This window comes from Ammospiza nelsoni, chromosome 7 (assembly GCF_027579445.1).
Source record: "Ammospiza nelsoni isolate bAmmNel1 chromosome 7, bAmmNel1.pri, whole genome shotgun sequence".
NCBI lineage: Eukaryota > Metazoa > Chordata > Aves > Passeriformes > Passerellidae > Ammospiza > Ammospiza nelsoni.
The window spans coordinates 20,490,934-20,509,359 of NC_080639.1; the positions used below are offsets into that span (position 1 = coordinate 20,490,934).

Below are 18,426 nucleotides of genomic sequence, written 5' to 3' on the forward strand. Positions count from 1 at the left end.
CCTTGCAAAAACAGCTTTGTCAAGGACACAGGCATCTGCTAGCTAACAGGAGTCAAATCTTTTATACATATGGATAACTGTCTATCTCTGCAAAAATTGTGCTAATCTAACTAGATTTTGTCTTGCAAGGGTGGAGATCACCTCAGCACAACAGTGCCAACTGTGCTGTCATTAGCTCCATTATCACAACGACTTCACAAGAGCTATTCCTGTTACTACACATACATACAAGAATGGGCTTTTTTAGATAGAGCTAACACTTACAATGTGAAATTCCTTAGCTGGAAATTAGTACCTACAGCATTAATATTTTCAGTGAATTGATTCTGCTTTTAAAAATTTTTGATAATGAAATCCCCAGGTTACATTTCACAATAGGTTGACACTGACAGAGCCATGAATCCTGATAAGAAAGAAAGCTACCATTTTATTTCTTTGGCAAAGAATCCAAGCAGGAAAAGGTATACCATGAGTCAATTCTTCAGACAGGACTTATAATGAAAGCTCTACTGGCTGCACCCTTCACAATCCATCCTTTCTTATTGTATCAAGGCTGTATCAAGGCTGTATATTCCTCCTCCAATATTCTAGGCACTGCCCCACATCATAACTGTCAACACTACAAACTCCTAAGTCAAAACTAATAGCCTTTAAGGTGTGGTTTATAACCATCATTCTTTTGAAGGAAGACAACAGGTAAGGCCTGTAGAAACTAAGCATTGAACTTCCTCTCAGAGGTGGGACTAAAGAGTTACCTAAAAACCATACCAAGGAATTTCACCAGTCACAGAGATTTGTATTCATCATGCCACAGACCACTCAGTCCAAAAGTCTCTCTTCAGCAAGCAGTTTCTGAACAGCACTGGAAAGAGAAGGGCTGGAAAAGCCCAAAATTGCATGGGCAGTTCTACCCTTAGGGAGTGTTCAGAAATGCAATTACACCTCTAGTGCAACCTATCAAGTATAGCTGGGCTGGTACAGAAAAAAGTGGGCATACAGGAAAGTATGAAGGCCTCATTGCAAAGCAACAACTGTCAGTAACTGTTAGATTTAATTACATGTTCTCCATAACTTTCACAGTGTTCTTGGCATTAAGATGAAATTAGGAATCAGCTATTTTGCCTGGCTCACTAGCTTAACTTCATTACATGAGAAACAAAAAACAAAAACAAAACAAAAAACCCAAAAAGCAAATTAATAAATACAGCTCCAAGCAGAGAAACAGTCCCCAGCTACCAGCTGACATCTCTAAGACAATTATGACTTGTCAGCAGAACGAGACAAGAATTTGTCTATTTTGTGGAAGTAAGTCAGAACAACACACTTAGTTTTTCTCCAGGGTGCCACAGGTGATGACACTTAAAAACTTTCTTACCTAAACTGGTTTGCTTCAGGACTTGCTGTGTTCTCATCTGCTGCAACAAGAAAGATAAAAAGCCAAGGCTTGACAGTCTTCAAGACATTTGAGATCTCTGGCATTTTTCCAGATATTTCAAAGTTAACAGGCTGCCCAAGCTAGCAGTTGGTACAAACCTGACTGCATTATAATTTTATTCCAAAGCTGACTAACAACAAAAAAGAATAGGTGAAAAACTAAAGGTTGAATTCCTCACCTGACATAGCTCCTGTTAGCCATATGCTCAAGCCAGCAAAATGTACTGTCTCTCTGAGCCATAAACCTAGAATAGGCAAAGCTGAATTATTAACAAGAACATGAGGAGGCCTTAAAAGCACACGATGAATGAAACAGAAATACAAAGCTTACAGTCTGAGTTAGTTTGTAAAGGAAACTTAGCTCAGTTGACCTATTTTGAACACTAAATTGCACATGGAAAGAAGCAGAATGGTGTTTTATTGTAATGTAGGGGAATGATGAACACAGGCCCTTAAAACTGTTGTCATACCAGTCTCTCCCAATGTAGAATTTCACTAAAATAGAAAAATCTGATTTTTATTATATGGTGGCTGTACACATTCCCACTCCACTGGTCACCTCTCTTTTCAGTCATTAATTGCTAATGTGCTTCCAACACTCTATTTTGGCCTCCAGCTTTTTGTACCACTGTAGATGTGCTCCTCAAGCAACTTACAACTGCACTGATACAGTCTCTAGGTTCATACTGTATTTCAGGTTTAAAATTGGGTCATCCAATTAACTTTTAATATGGCACAGCACAACAGGAATGAAAGCAACAGATATCTAGGCAAAGGCTGGAACTTCTTTCACATAACTTTGTGTCTTTGGATACTGCTGATAGTAACTAGAAAGTACCAACCAACATAAAAAACCTTGCCAGGACGAAGAGAGGATAAATTGGTGTCAATATCTCCTAAGAGAGAATTTTCTAGTTCCTCTGTATTCTGTTGTGCAGCATTCTTATTATCACTTTCAATGCCATGAAGCAGACACTAATTATTAGCACAGCATTCAGAAAATTGCATTATCTGTCCAGGCACTTCATACTGTTCCATCTAAATGTTAGGTTCCTAATTCTAGGGGTGGGAGACACAGGACTCATCTTAAGTACACAAATGTGAATGTCCACATGGAAGTTGGACGTCTACACCAACATTCACAATGAGAAAATAAGACCAGCATGTGAAGCCTGGAGGGGAGCATCACTCAGGAAAAGAAAGTCTTTGTCTGCATGGTGCCTCTGGGAAACTGGAATCAAAAGATTTAACTTCCTTACTGAAATACTTCCCCTTACTTGGAATTCACCTTTCTTTCTTATACCTTAATCTCAACTCCCTACTGGTTTGAATCACAGGCAGCCAAAAGTAAAGTGGCAGATTCCCACCTTTAGACACAAAGGAAGATGAACAATCAGTTCCTGAATTACAGAGATTAATATTAGTTTCAGATACATACAAGGCAGGAAGCATGTGTTTATTAACAGAGATACTATCTGCTTTATAGAGTATTAATAGTGTATTAAATAGTGTATTTAATACACTATTTTCAGTCATTGCACACAGTGCAGGAATAGTAATTCTGCTCAGATTAAATACAAGTAATTTTTATTTTTTTTCATCAAAATGCCCAGCTTAATATATTGTTGAAGCTTTCAGCCATGAACACTGACCCATCTGAAAATTACATCCCTTTCAAGTGTTTCAGGTTGCCAACTACAGAAATCTCCAGGGGTTACTGCAAGCATTGCTCTGTGAATCAGAGGGGTAAATGAATCACTATTATTTCTGCCACAGTAGGGGCATAAGCCTGAAGGAGATGAAATTTTCTTGAAAATTCTGGAAAGGGTATGTGATGTGAGAAAGGTCAAAGCAAAACAAAAAAAGTCCATGCAGAATATCAGGAAAGCAGCTGAAGAGACTGATAGCAGTAATTATGCCATTATTTCAAGTGGGCTGAACATATTCCACAATCCCCTGTGTACTGAATGCACTTCTCTCCATAGTCAGTATGCTACCATGCTTCAGGAGATGAATAAATTTTCCTGAATTTTCATCTATTTCATAAGAAATACTGTAAAATTATCTTAGTCCACTGTTTTCATACATGTAGTTCTGCAAACGTCTCTATCCACATACAGTGTCAGTACTCCCTCTCCACACAGCAGGATAGAGGCCATGTCTGAGGAAGACACTAGGTGAGGGATGGAGAAAAGAGGACCAGTCAGCAAGAAGCCATGACACAACTTGTTCCTTACAAAGCAGCACCACCAGCAAATGAAAAACGTCACTGCCTCCCCCCTCACCACAGGCCAATTCCCAGCTGTGCTCAGCAGAGCCTTTCCCTACTGTATGGCACTCAGATGGAAAAGCTCAGCCTTACACTGGCAGTCATTTATCCCAGAGCAGTGCCATTCTAGCTACTGCCACACAGCTTTTCAGCTTTGGCAGCAGGGAAGCATGTATGGCCCTACACAATGCATTATTCAGAGAAGTTCTCTTTCCCAGAGAGGGAGAAATTCCTTCCAGCGATTTTGCACAAATAAACAACAAAAGTTTGTCATATTATTTTCCAGATTTCTGATGTGGTGCTGTGTTTCTTCACTATTTATGTCACATGTTCAACTCTCAAAACAAGAGCTGTGCAGAGATGTGAAAGATGGATGAAAAGCAGAACAAGTTAGGAAGGAACTAGCAGAAGATTGATTTAATGCATTTTATTTATCCATCTCCATTTCTACCTGACGAGCAGTCACCCCACTGTCCATAGAGGAATGGATGTTTCCCTCAGCTGTACACTGTAACTCCCCAGGTGACATCACCCTCACTGTGTCCTTTTAGATTTTCCTGCTGCAGCTCCCTTACCTTCTTCCTACCACCCCTCTCCATTCCAGGAGCAACATGGCTTTATCAAGCAGCAGAGACAGAATCTATCACAGCAAATGAGTCATCATGCTGGATTCCTCAAGGATATTCCTTAGCACTATGAGGAATATGCCTCCATATTTTCACGTGTAATACAGGAGTCTTTACTAAAAATGTCACTCTGAACTTGTGTCCTGGATGATTGCCAGCCCCACTGCAGCTTGGTTATTCTGCTGCAGTACAGTTGAGTTTAAACTCACCACAATTAGAACAGAAACAAAAAGAACAATTCCTACTGAATGAAGTGCTGATTCTTCCTGCAGGTGCAGAGCATTCCCAACTTCCCTACAGCAATCAAGCACAAGACATCCCTCTGTTCCCTGGCTCTCTCCATTACTGAAGTTCAGCTGTAGACTGGTAAAAAGTTTAGTGTTCACCTGACCAGTTATGCTCAGGGTTTGTATGAGGCTTTTTTCCTCCTTCTCCTTTTCTGTTACTGATAAATAGGCTCATGAGAATTCATTTCTAGGGGCAGTAAGTTTGGAAAAACTAATGAAAGAGAAGCTACAGGCACAGAATGTATCTCACTAAGTGTGTTCAGATGATAACTTAAAACTAGGGCTAGGTTAAAAAAAAACCCAAACAGTAAAACCCAAATCTTTAAGCAGAACAAAAGTAAACCCTCACGATGACTTTCAGGACTTCAAACCCCCTTCCTGTACACAAATGTTCTTTGATTACTCTCACAGCATGGCACAGTGCATCAGCACTTCATTCATTACCCTCTTCTCCTCCAGTTTCTCATTGGCCAGAAGGCTGGTAATGACAGTAACTTCTGTCTTTGTAACACAAAATGTTTCTCTTCCCCAGACAGCCTGCGCTCAGGAGTCCCCTGTTAGTGAGCCTCTCCAGGCATTAGCACAGCAAGAGTCATTGTCTTTGTCCAATGAACTTTTTTTTGAGAAAGCATTTGGCAAAAGCACTGCAAAACCAGTCCTGCAAGCTCTTAAAGCAACCAAACAGGCATAGCTTTGCTAACTAAATCCTCTTCTCTGCAGTTAGAAAGTCAATAATATAGATACAGTACTTCTTCACATCGAGGATTTGGGGTGGTACTGGGGAATTCACCTCCTCTGCACACACACCAACAGGCAGCACACAACGCTGAGGAAGGAATCTCCCAGTGGCCCTCTCTCCAATGTGCACACACACAGTGCTGCAAATAATGTTCCCACAGCTTCCTAACCATGGAACACCACCAAGCAGCACGTGTCAGCACAGAACTTCACATTCTCCCTGTTTCTTAAACAATCCATTTGCACTTAAACTGACTTCCATTATTAAAAGGGTCTGAAATGGCTTTCAGAAACCTTGACTCCTAACCAGATTACTATATGAAAATCTTAGCCCAAAGGAAAAATAGCTCTGCTTGGCTCAAGCCATTTTTATTGTTTGAATAAAACTTGGGTGAACTCTATTTTAATTCTTGTGTTACAGTGTCAATAATTAACACCAACTTGGATTAACATTTGAAGGAATAAATTATATAAAGCTGGAATATTAACTGCATTACAATTTGAATTTGACATAAGAATGAGCTGGACGTCAACTTGGGAATATAAAAAGGGACTTGAAAAAGGATTTTATGTGTTTTCAGAGCATATTTTGCAAGACCCCACAGTATGTTAAGATACAATTTAGAACTTTTGACAGAAAAATACTCAGTAACTGCATCTAACTTGCTGACAGTAACCTCTATTGCTATACATCACGCTAACTGAAATTTCTGTACAAGAACATAATTTTCCACATAATAACTGCAGAAAACGTCAAAACACTGATCCTTGGTTTCCAGTGCAATGAAATTGAAATTGCAGAGTGCAGCTTTTGAAGGGGCAGATGAAGTAAGAAAACCTAGCTTTTAAAAATGAAAACTAAAATCAAATTTGTATTCACAAAACTACTTGCACCACTTCAGAGAAATAAATAGGAAGACATTTTAAGTTAGCCTTATCTCAGTCTGCGTGCAGCACTGTCTATGGATAACAGTACCTTTCCTTTCTTTTGTTAATAGTTGCATACCTGTATGTACCCAGGAGGAAGATTTGCTTAAATGAATTTATCAAGCGTTATCATAGTATTTGCAATATATTATGGTCCACTAGTTACTATAGGTCGCTTAAGGAAATACTATACACTAGAGCTAGATCTATTTAGGGAACTTACAGAAACTTTTCTTCAGTTATTCATGGCCTTGTCCCGATGGGCCTGAATCCCGTGTCACGCCTACTTACTTCTTGCCTTGTAGTATCTTCGGCCATTTATAATCATGGAAGTTTTTTTTCCTGAGCATTCCTCACCTATGATTTTGGAAAAACAGGTACAGCTGGTGGCCCCCCCGGACGCGGGGTACCCGCACAGCCTCGGCAGCAGCGCTCCCAAGGCGCCGCCCGTGTCCCCAGAGCGCCCAGAACCCAGCTCAGCGGGGCTGAGGCCACCTCCCTCCCCGCCTAAGTCCGCGGGGCTGAGAGCAGACTTCGCTGGGGCCAAGACCGGCTCCCGGCGACACTAAGCCCTGCCAATAGCGACTCGCTAGAGAAGTGACAACCCCTGCCCGGCTCTGAGCGCCAGAGGACCGCAAGGCGAATGGCGAACGCCATTTCGAAGCCCCTCTCGGCTGAGGCGCGACTCCCACCCCAACTGGCGGCGGGGCGGCCTCGCAGGGCCGGAGAGCTGGCGGGAGCTGGGCACACCTGAGAGAGAAAGACAATGTTCTCTCAGTCTCGGCACGGCTGAGGAGCCGGGGCAGCGCCGCCCGCCCGACGGGCCGAGCTGAGGCGGCAGCGGCCCCGCGCTGAGCGAGCTGCGGCAGGGGCGGCGCTCGGCCCCGTGAGGCGGTGCGTGCCGGCCCCTCAGGGCGGGCGCGGCCCGGGGCTCCGGAGTGGGGCCCGGAGGAAGGGAAGGGAAAGGTGCAGTGAGCTTTGATGGAAATAAAAGTGATGCCGACGTGGGCATAGCTAGCAGCAGTCCCTCTGTGCATTCAGTTCATTGTGGAAAAGAATAAATTGCGAGCACAGCTCCACCTGTGCTCTGAGAAACGGGTCCTGGTGAAGGAAACGGTTTTATAAAGCATTTCTTCCTCTTAAGGTGTGAGGGCGGGGAGAACTCCCGTCTTTGGGCTTCTCCTTTTGTACCTGACTGAATTGAGTTCGGTCACGCCCAATTTTCAGGTTGATTGATGAGAAGAAATGCAGGTATGTATTTCTCTTTTGACACTTTTCTTTGTTTACAAAAAAATATTAGAAAACCGGGAGGTTATTCGTTTGCTCGATATGCCGATGCTTTCTGCAAGCGAACACATCACGGGGGCTGGCTCACTCAGCTCCCTGCACCTGTTCTCTCTTTGCCCTTTGCCAGCCCACCATGCCCATGCCCATGCCCTGCCTCCTGCCCCGCGGCTGTAACGGGACCTGCCTCGGTCACAGAGAGCGGCTGCTCTATCCACCAGCTCCAGCAAGGGCTGACTCCCTGCACAGCCTCCAGTACCACTTCAAACACGCTTGTCATTCTCATCTGCATTTAACAAGTACACTGTAAGCAGTCTTCATGATTACAAACCCAAAAAAACCAACCAAACAAAAAAGTAGGAGAGCTTTATATATATATATTTTTTTTCCTTGATAATCAAATCCAAAACCTCTAGTTATTCCCACATTTCTCCTGGATTCTTATGTTAGTTTTTGAACCATAGGAACTTCCTCATATATTCCTACATAATTTTGGCTCATGCAATCTAGACCTTTGTGAGTTGTTACAAAACTCTTTGTTTAATAATTTTCTTTATCTTCATGTACCTACTTATTTTGTTCTGATGCTGATGGCTTTTTAATCCCTTTTCACTAGGCCCATGCTGTCCAGCTAGAATTGTGTTTCCAAACTCTGCCAGCCTGTCCAACGTAACCATTTACAGTCCAGGCACAGTGACAGTGGGTGACCAAACTGGGTTGGAGCTACACAAGTGCCATGCTTATATCCCATACTGCTTTTCCAAACCCACAGTGCTCTTCCATGATGCAGCCATTTACATTGTAGTGGCTTTGTAAGTACAACTGAACATCTGGGAAGGGAAACGAAATCATGCCAAACAGAGAAGAATGCCTTACAAACACTCCAGAAAGGAGATATGATAAGATGAAATGCAATTAAAAAAAAAATACAAAAAACCCCCAGAAAATCGGGACATTTAGTGACTACAAGAAAATGGACTGGGATTACATGAGGTGCAGTACAAAGGACCAAAACATGCCAGAACTAACCTCACAGATGTTGCAAAAGCAGGGGAAAAAATCAAGGAGGAAGACAGAACTGTGACAGGAAGATATGAGTGACATGGCATGGATACTGAAAAAAACATTGATAGAACCGTTATACAATTGCTGCACTAATCCAAGTCCTTCCTAGCCTTAGTTTAGACTGCATTAGAAAATTAGAGAATGTGTCATTTATATGGGCATGGCTAGATGCCAAAAGGTGAAAAGCTATTATTAAATGAAATGTTCTAAAATGCTATAGCCTCAAGAATTGAATGGAAACAAAATATTTCATAGGCAATAAATCTACAGAATTTACCTGAGGAGCTTATCCAAAGTGTAGTCCACAGAAGCTTTCAGTTGGTATACATTAACTAGGTTTTTTTTGACAATCTATTAATTTTTAAATTGTCATACAATACTGACTTGTAACCAACACGTTACAAACATGTAACCAACACATTATAACTGGAAACACTTTAATCATATAATTACAATGGAATCTATGCTTTCTGTAAGTAAAAAGTTGATGTGCATTGTCTTACTCTGATTTATAATCTTAAAATCTTCTTATCTAAATTGATATAGACAAGCATTATTCACTACAGTAAATCCCTTTTAAAGTTAGGATTTCTTACTTGTTAAATACCTGTTCATCTCTCTGTACATTTTTCTGTGCCTGGAGATGGACTTGCAGTTACAAAGAGAATGCATGGTTGCATTAAGCTACACACATCATAAACACTGATGAATCAGAATTTAATGGAATCATACGAAACAGGTTTGCTGGAAGGGAAAAAATAGTGCTGAAGACGTTAAGGATACTCCTGAAATGCTAACTGCTTCCATGAAAATCTTCAGGCAGTTCTGAATTTTGGGGATGCAGCACCCTTATGTGAAATCTTAAGTAGCCAAAGTGACTGTGTATTGTGTTTTATTGTCTTGTCCTACCAGGTCACACAGGTGCTGCTCCAGTTTTCCTTTTTTAGCTTTAAAATAAATGCAAATGCACTTTGTTTAAAGGTTGCCACCATTTTGAGGAAAACAAACTGTGCAAGAGGTTTTGTAGCCAAGGTCTTGTGGCAGTTATGTTTTTAAACTGATACCTGAAATGGCATTATCTGCCTTTAATGTGTCTGTGCATACTTGCACACAAAGACTGCTGCCCTAGCTGAGACATCAGGATTTTTCTTCTACTATTTCAAAAGAGAAGAAAACTAGAATAGGAAACTACTGCATTACCTGGATACTGAAGAGAGAAAGTGTTGTAGTGTGTTCATTAAGTTCATTTAATTCCTCCCCCATTTTATGTATCTGCTCCCCCCCATTTTGTGTAAAATGGTTCTGCCCTCCTCAGTTTTCCCGCCACAGCCCTGCCAATTCTGTTGTCAATCTTTTAGGTTATATAATTCCTCCTCCCCATTTTCCCTTATATGTATGCTTTTTCTCCTCCCTGGGCCAAGTCAATCACCCCCCCACTCCACCTGGTATTCCAGAAGCTTCTCCTCTTTGGGGGTTGTGGTTGGCTGTGGTCCCGGGACCCCTCCCATACCTGGTACCTATTGGGCTCTCCACTATGTCATTTGTGTTAAGTTCATCCCCTCTTCTCTCCCCATTGGTCTTCTGTAAACCCCTCCCGGGTCCACTCCTTCCCTTTAAAACTCTGAAGCACGCTTTGTTCTTGGTCGTTTGCTGATACATCGTGGGCTTTCCAATAAACCTGTTTAGCCCCCCCCCCCCCCCCAGCGAGTGTCCAACTCCTTCCTTCTCATTGTTTAGCAGCGATCCAGTCCGCAACCAGCACAGCCCGAGGCCTTACGACGCCGAGGGGCGCTGGCAGACCATGCAGCAAGGTGTCAGCCTTAACCTCAGCTAGCTGGACTCTGACCTTCTCTGCTTTAGAAGGCTAAATACACTCAGCTGCAGAAAGGGCAAAACAACTGAGTTTTACTGTCTAGATCAAAGCAAAAAACAGCAAATAGGACTGAAAAGGAGAAAACTTCTATTCAAAAATTCTTCAGTAGTGAAGGAATGAACTATCAGCAATGTTAGTGTAGGAGTGGGTTCTACCACATCTCTGAAAAATAATGGAAGCAGTGAGAAAAATATTGGTGCTTTATGCATATACGCAAAGATAATTTAAAGAAGCCAACAGCTGCAGAAGTACAGCAAAACTAAAACCTACATAGGCAGCAGCCCAGCACTGAAGAGTAAACACACTTGCATCAGGAAGGAGCAGAGAAGCAGGTCAATAACGTAACAGTTCTAGCCAAGACTCAAGTGCAAGGTACATAACCATAGTCCAGCCCTTACAAATCACAAGCACAGACTGCAGACCTCAGGCAGACACCAGGAGACGGAAGGCGGGAGATGGAATGCCTGGTGTAGGGATAGCAGTGAAATGTAAATAGCATTGCTGAACTAAAGTGACTTGGAATTATACTGGATTCATTCCAGACTAAACTCCAGATGAAGGTGACTCACAGGACTTTTTTACAGTCAACAACAAAAATACACATAGAAGAGCCTACACACTGAATACTCTAGATAGCAATAGCCACAGAGTCTAGCTGGCAACATGTACCACAAGCCCTGTGAGGAACAACTGGGGGAGCTAGGGTTGCTTAGCCTGGAGGAGACTCGGAGGTGACCTTATCACTCTCTGCAACTTCCTGAAAGGTGGTTGTAGTCAGGTGGGGTTGTCATCTTATTGCAGGGGCTCCATACTGTTGTCTCCTTATCAAAAGTTTCATACCTTCTTGGTGTTTTTCATGGGCAACTCCTTAGGGCACTCACTCTTCTTCACAAAGCAGCCAACTGATTCCAGCTCCCTTCTCAACAGCCACCCCACTCTTGTATAGCACTCTTCTTCTCATTGCTTACAGCTGTGGCCTGTTAAAGTCAGGCCTGTTCCTAATCTTTGATAATTGGCCCAGCTGCAACTCCTTAGGGGTAAGATTACTTTCTAGACTATCTTGATTTTCTTATATTCTATCCCCCTACAAGGTGGAGTTGGTCTCTTTCTCCAGGCAGCAACTGACAGGACAAGAGAACGGAGTCCTAAGCTGCACCAAGGAAAATACAGGTTGGATGTGAGGAAAATGTTTTTTACACAGAGTGATCAAGTACTGGAATGGTCTGCCTGGGTAGGTGGTGGAGTCACCATCCCTGGATGTGTTTAAAAAAAGACCGGATGTACGCTCAGTGCCACAGTTCAGTTGAGATGTTAGCACATTCATGGGACTCAATGATGTTGAAGGTCTCTTCCAACTCAGTGATTCTGTAATCTATTCTGTAACATGACCCAAATACTATAACATTACTCTTTATTCTACATAGCTGGAGTGTAATGCTCCCAAGAGTAATCCTTACTCTTGCTTTGTGAAGCTTTCTTCACAGAGGCAGCAGTAGTGTAACTGGGAGTGCCATTACATCTCATAGCTAATTATTATTTTTTACTTATTATCACAAAATATCCTGCTTGGGAGGGACCCACAAAGACCACAGAGTCCAACTCTTAGGTCTGCATGGACCATCCCCATGAGTCATACCATGTGCCTGTTGTTACATTCAAATCTATGCATTTACCCTTAGTGGATGGACATCTGAGCAACTGAATGTCCTGTATCACTCAATGCTCAGTCTGAGCACACAGGACATTAATAATAAGTTGGAAGGTGAATTTATCCAAATAACCAAAGTACCTTCTCCTTACATTTTCCCACAGGCAACATTTTACCCCGTTTTAGTACAGAAAATTAAAAGCTGCTGAGAAAAGAGTAAAATGCGATGATATTTCACATTAAGAATATCTTATGCAAATTCCCAATTATGCTGTACACAATAGGAGTGCTGGGTAAGATGTATCTACAGTTCTTTATTTGCTGCTTTTCTTCTTCCAGCTAATGAGTTCCCTTAGTATTCAAAATCCATCTTTGCTGCCACACACTTACAAAGGTAAATCACTTGAATGGGCTGAGCTTTCTTCTATTTATTGTTGCTAGGGAACCACCTTGCTATTCACACACATAACGTCTCTTGACATATGTTTCAGAGGACAAGATGCAACACAGCTCTGCAATATACAGTGAAAAAGTGTACTGCAGCATTCTTGGAAATATTCTCCCACAGAAGAGCACTGCTGCTGTAGTACCTTAGCTTCAGATTGCTGGGGATTTCTTACCTGTTTGTTTAGACAGACTGGAATTGTAAAACTGCATGCAGTAATCTGATGAATAGTCCCTAATTCTGCCCAGGATTAAAAGAGAAAGAACACCAGTCTGTGAATTAAGTGTTGCTAAAATAGCATCCTGCTAATTTTATTTTTTAAAATATTCTTGTATAAGGGAAATGTTCTGTAAGAAGTCTTCCTGTTAAGTTATGTAACTAAAAATATCTAATCCAAGTTGGGAGAAAGTGGAAGTGTGACCCATTTCTGAATAGCCAGGTATCTGAAGGTTATTTGAATTACATCAGTCACCTGCTGTGAGTATTAGTCATACAAATACGCACTAAGTATTGAAAGGCAATAAGCTTCTTTAACTCTCAGAAAGTACTTATTTCTTGAGATAACAGCTTTTGGCAGGACAAAAAAGGTGATATAGAGATATTGAAGAGGTATTATTCTGTCCAGAATCACGTCTGACTATGGGAAACAACCCCATTTTAGTTTCCTGTTGATTTTGATTACTGCCAACATATCTGTGTGAGGAGGGATATTTGAGGTTGAAGGCAGCAGTTTGAAAAAAGGCAAAAAGCATGAACATGAAAGGGCCATATCTCACTTAGGTCCTGTGTGCACATTTATGTTTATTGATGATGGCAGACTCTACTACCTGGATTTGCTCAAATACCAGTTGATCTAACATTACAGAGCAGGACTTACTGATCCAAACAGGAGGTGTTCCTGCTGGATAAAAGAGCTTACAAGTTGAGACAAAACAAGCAGGATAAAGCAGACAGCTAGAGAACCTAAAGGAAACAATACCTAACAGTCCCTTCAGCTGTCCTGAAGATCTTCGTTTAACAAAACCTACATATCTGTACTTTATACGATGTGTATGTTTATACCAGCATTGTCACCAAGTACCTTGTTGCAGAGCTGAGATTAAAACACCAGTTCCATGCTAAACTCCCTAGAGAGCAATGGGAAATTATCCTAGAACAAAGGCAGTTTCTTTTAGGGCCTGTGGAGATACTTGGAAAAAATGCAACGTTAAATTTTAAATTTTCAAAGCTGATGTGTGACAAATCTAAAATGACCAGCATGAAAGCAGCCAGTCTCTCTACAAACTAACTTTCAAGCTACACCCCCTGGCTATCTCTAGTACCCTGAGAAAATGCAATTTATTCACAAAGTATTGCTGTACAGTTGTAGAGGGCTCTCCAGCTGGTTTAGGCTTCTTTTGTTGTGCAGTACTACACAAAGAAGTTGCATATACAACATGGAGACAACAAAGGCATGAAAGAAAGGAGAGCTCCAGTCTTTCAAGGAAACAGAAGCAAAGTAACTTTTCAAGCTGTATTAGTGGCTTCAACTGCAAGGTGCAAAGTATATTCCTTGACACCTGAAAAACAAAGGCTCATTATCTACTTTAGGTATTTGCCAGTATTACAAGTAATCCCTGAGAACATGTTGTTCTGATTTGGCAAGTGCTTTAGTATGCACTTGTGTTCTACATTCAAATGTGACCTGTGCATATCTGGTCACCAGATTTAAGGCCAAAATGTAGGGACAGTAAATATTTGCATTATACTTTTCTCAGTATTGGGCATGAAGAGTACTTGTTGTTTTTTTTTTTTTTTTCCCCAGCTCTAATCTCTGAAGGTTATCTTGCTTGGTTTTGTTATAACATTAAAAAATAAATCCTTCTATGAGGAATAAGTCCAGCACAATTGTTTTAAATCAAAATTATTAAAATACTTAGCAGTAATGAGTCAAAGGTATCCTATAATGGGAAATGTATTAGACATTGCAGTCAGAGAAGCAGCAGGGTAAGCTACAAGGCAGAACTCACAGCAGCTTCTCAGTGTAAGAGAATTTGCAGGGGAACTACTGCCCATCTGAGACAACATGCAAGCAGGGGCTTTGGGCACTGTGCCCTACAAAAGGAGACATCCATCAGCCCAGCAGTACAGATCTCACTGACTGCAGTGAGCAATCTCACTCAAACAAAAACAAACTCAACACAAATTGTCACACAGAGCCAGCCTCCTCTGGTTACATGCACTTCCTTATCTCCTGTGCTTGGTAATTTAGAACTGTGAAGCTCCACACATTGGCTCAGGTCATTCCTGTGGGTTTCTTTGCAAACAGCATAATTTCATTCTCATCTATGCTAATAGTCACCCAGGCTTCATTCATCACTGCCCCCACCTCTGAGAAAAGAAACTGATAAACAGGACAGCAGAATTTAGGTTAGATGAAAATTAGATAGAAATCATATCAAAATCACCACAAAACTCAAGTCTCCCCTGGCAGCTATGCACACAATGTGAACTGATCTCAAGGGATTCTGAAGTAAAGAATAACATTTGTTGGATACTGTGGAAAAAGACCCTGTTTTTAAAAGAAAAAATGTAATTTCCTTGTGAAATACCGTGAGTTACACAAGATTCCTATTGCAAGGGTGATGAAAATATTCATAAAAAAATTCAGGCCATCACTGAAAAAGGAAAGATGCTGTTATCCAAAGGTCAAGGCCAAAAGAAGACTGTTCCACTAAATCTCTCAAAGGTCAAAAGAAAAGAAAAAACTTAATACATAAATATTACATTCATCAAATTGAAGTGTAAGAATAAGATTTGACAAAAAAGATCAAGCATTTTCCCAAAAGTAGTTTCTCAACTCACCAATTTAGCAGTTTGCAGCAGCAATGCTGGAATAGCTGGAATACACTTAAGCACTACTTTAAGTGCTATAGTTATGAGTAAAATAATCCAAATTACTATTGCAAAATACATGACTGTAAGCAATAAATTAAAACACATACCAGGTTTACTCTCTATGCAAAGCTTGCATGCATAAAGTTGTAACATTTAAGTAACTGCATGGCTAGTGGGTGGAACTCAGTGTCATTTTGGATTACTGGGCCAGAGAGAAAAAATTTCATGAACACACAGATTGACAGTAGACTTTTATTAACATATCTTACAATGCCAATTATTGTATTCCTAGTTTTGTACTCTTCTGATGTGTTATAAAGATTGATTTAGAGTCTACAGTAATGTACTGTACTTAAATGATCATTCATACAGGATATCACACCAGAACATTTGAGTAATACGCACACACACCAGTCTAGTTTGGACCTGTTATTTTTCAAGGTTAGCTTAATAAAGTAGGATTTAAAAAGTCATGGGGGAAATAAAAATCCTTGTTTAGCAGCATGCAAGGATATTCAAGTACAATTTTTCAACCAAGTAATTTTTTGTCGTTTTTAAATTGACTGGTGACTAATTCACCAGTACTATAATAACCACTATGAAATACCCAAATGTTAAAGTTAAGGCTAATAGTTTTACTTCACATCCATATGCACAATCAGAGAACATTCTGTTTTAAATAAAACACAGTAATCAAATTCTGGACACATTATCTCTTGTAAATAAAGCATTGGAGCTTCAAACTACAGATCACTCAAGTTCATGAGCCCTGTAATAATGTTATGCTGGCAATGTAAAGAATCTTTTTGCTCTTTAACCACACTTACAAAATGGCCTGATATTCTTAATGAGCAATGCAAAAATATCACAGGCAGAACTTATAATACAGTATCAAAAAAGTAATATTTTGGAAAAGACACAGCCATTTAGTCAGTGAAACAGAGTAATTCTAATCTTATAGGAAGTAGTGTAATACTTTTGAAATATATATTTATATATTTATATGTATGTATAAAAACCAGTATCCTTTATTGTAGGGTTTTTAAATTGCAGGTATCCAGAAAAACTCATTGTATTTACTTTTCCTTCGGTCTGTTCTTGATTGCTATACAGTGATTTTATTTCCCCTATACACTTTTCACTAGATAATGATTTCCACTGGGGAATTGTTTTCTTTGCATATGTGGCTTTATCATAAGATGTTTTTATTTTACACATACAAAGTTTATTTTACACACAAGCTGTGAAAGTCAAAACTACCAGGGAACTCAGGGAACTGCTTGGTAGTACTGTATGAAATAGCCCACAAATGTCCAAGACTTGTGAAAAACAATAGTAGCAATATATTACATACCAGTATTTTGACTATAATCTTTCCTACCTACTTACACTATGGATTTTAGCCCAGTTATGCCTCTTTTCATGAATTTTTTAGTCCTCTAAGCATAAATTGTTTTGGCATTCATCCAGTGAGGCTGCACATGCACTGGTAGCTCATCTTGGCTACCTCTGTTGATTTTTTTTTTTTTTTTTTAATTTTTCCTTTTTAGGAAACCAAGCAGAAAGAACAGTGATTACTTTAAACAATAAAATAATATTGAGGAACCTCCTGAAATAACAGTAAAGATACAAAATGATGTTTCATTTTTAGAATAGCCTGCACATTCCTAATCCAATCATTCTGAAACATACATCTGGTTTGGAATGATAGGCAGGCTTATGGTTGTTACACTTGTAACTGGGATCTGCTACGTTGGGCACCAAACAAATTCCCTATATACAGCAATTTCTGTATGTTATCATTAACAATTTATTCAAATTATGTGAAAAAAAGTAAAGCTCCTTCCTGGGGAAAAAAATGAAGACAGAATGTGTGTTCTGGATTACATGAAGAGCAGTAAGATACCTAATTTACAGTTATTTCATTGACTTATGGAGAAAAAAAAATGAAGTTCCTGAGAATGTGTAAGTTTTCAGTAATGCCTGAAATATTTCAATAGACCTCTATAAGTGAAATACTCTTTAAAATTCACCTTTCAGACCAATTATTACCATGCAGTCTCACAGTTGTTTTACAGACCTAATTACAAATGCCTATCAAGTCAAAAACCTCAAGCCAACACAGAAAAGGCAAAGGAATTTTATCCAACATACTTAGTAGATGTAATAGACATATACACCGTTTCAGCAAAAATTGCTAAAAACTCAATTCCATGCAAAGTAAAATAAAACCCAGACAGCTACCCCTGGAGCCTCTAAACAACTCCAAGTAAATTTGTGCTTCTTAACAATAATGGACTTTAAAAAACACAAGAAAAATAGACTACTGAGTGCAATAAGATTGCTCACACCATTTTGAGGATTTAATTTCAATTATTGTATCATTCTTTTGTAGCAACAACAGCTCATTTTGCACAGATTCCACATGTTGACAAAGTTCCATTTCCCTTTTAAGCCCATACCCGCTTCCACCCCGAGCCAAGGAGCCAAACTCCTGTTCAGTTAAAGCTATTGTCAGTCAAGCTGCATTCATTCATGGTAACAGCAGTTACATGGTGTGTAGATGATGATGACGATGATTTACAAGCCATTATAATGTGGCCCCCATCTTTTATTGATATGATCAAAAGTATGAGACACCCACTGCTGTTCAAGCACTTTGTATCTTTCCTTGCATATGTATAGGGGTTTACCACGCCTGTGGAGGAAAAAAAAAGGAAGAAGAAAATAAATAGTTAATATGCCAAGTAAATGGAAAGATGCTTCATTACATAATCAACACTATACTCATACAAATGTTTTGCAGGGTAAACATGCATTTTTATTGGTGCAAGGTTTTTATTTTTGCTTCTGGTATGGTAACTGCTGGGACTTCCCTTCCTTACACTGGATAGCAGAATCCAGAAACAATCACTTGTTTTCTCAGTCATGTGTGGCTTGGAAATTAAGCCCC

General features: G+C 40.1%; 2 protein-coding genes across 4 annotated transcripts in view; both read right to left on the reverse strand.

Moving 5' to 3' along the window:
- Positions 1–11,351, reverse strand: part of MYO3B (myosin IIIB) — a 193,368-nt gene extending 182,017 nt beyond the window's left edge. The window contains exons 1-3 of the mRNA XM_059475789.1: positions 11,344–11,351; positions 1,614–1,679; positions 1,376–1,412 (exon numbers count right to left, since the gene is read on the reverse strand). Of these exons, the coding sequence (XP_059331772.1) occupies positions 1,376–1,412; positions 1,614–1,620 (44 nt within the window). The 5' untranslated portion in view covers positions 1,621–1,679; positions 11,344–11,351. The remainder of the gene's footprint in view (positions 1–1,375; positions 1,413–1,613; positions 1,680–11,343) is intronic.
- A 4,360-nt stretch (positions 11,352–15,711) lies between these two features.
- UBR3 (ubiquitin protein ligase E3 component n-recognin 3) overlaps positions 15,712–18,426 on the reverse strand; it is a 99,489-nt gene continuing 96,774 nt past the window's right edge. For all 3 annotated transcript variants that reach the window (XM_059475579.1, XM_059475581.1, XM_059475580.1), the window contains one exon: positions 15,712–18,171. In XM_059475579.1, the coding sequence (XP_059331562.1) occupies positions 18,054–18,171 (118 nt within the window). In that variant the 3' untranslated portion in view covers positions 15,712–18,053. The remainder of the gene's footprint in view (positions 18,172–18,426) is intronic.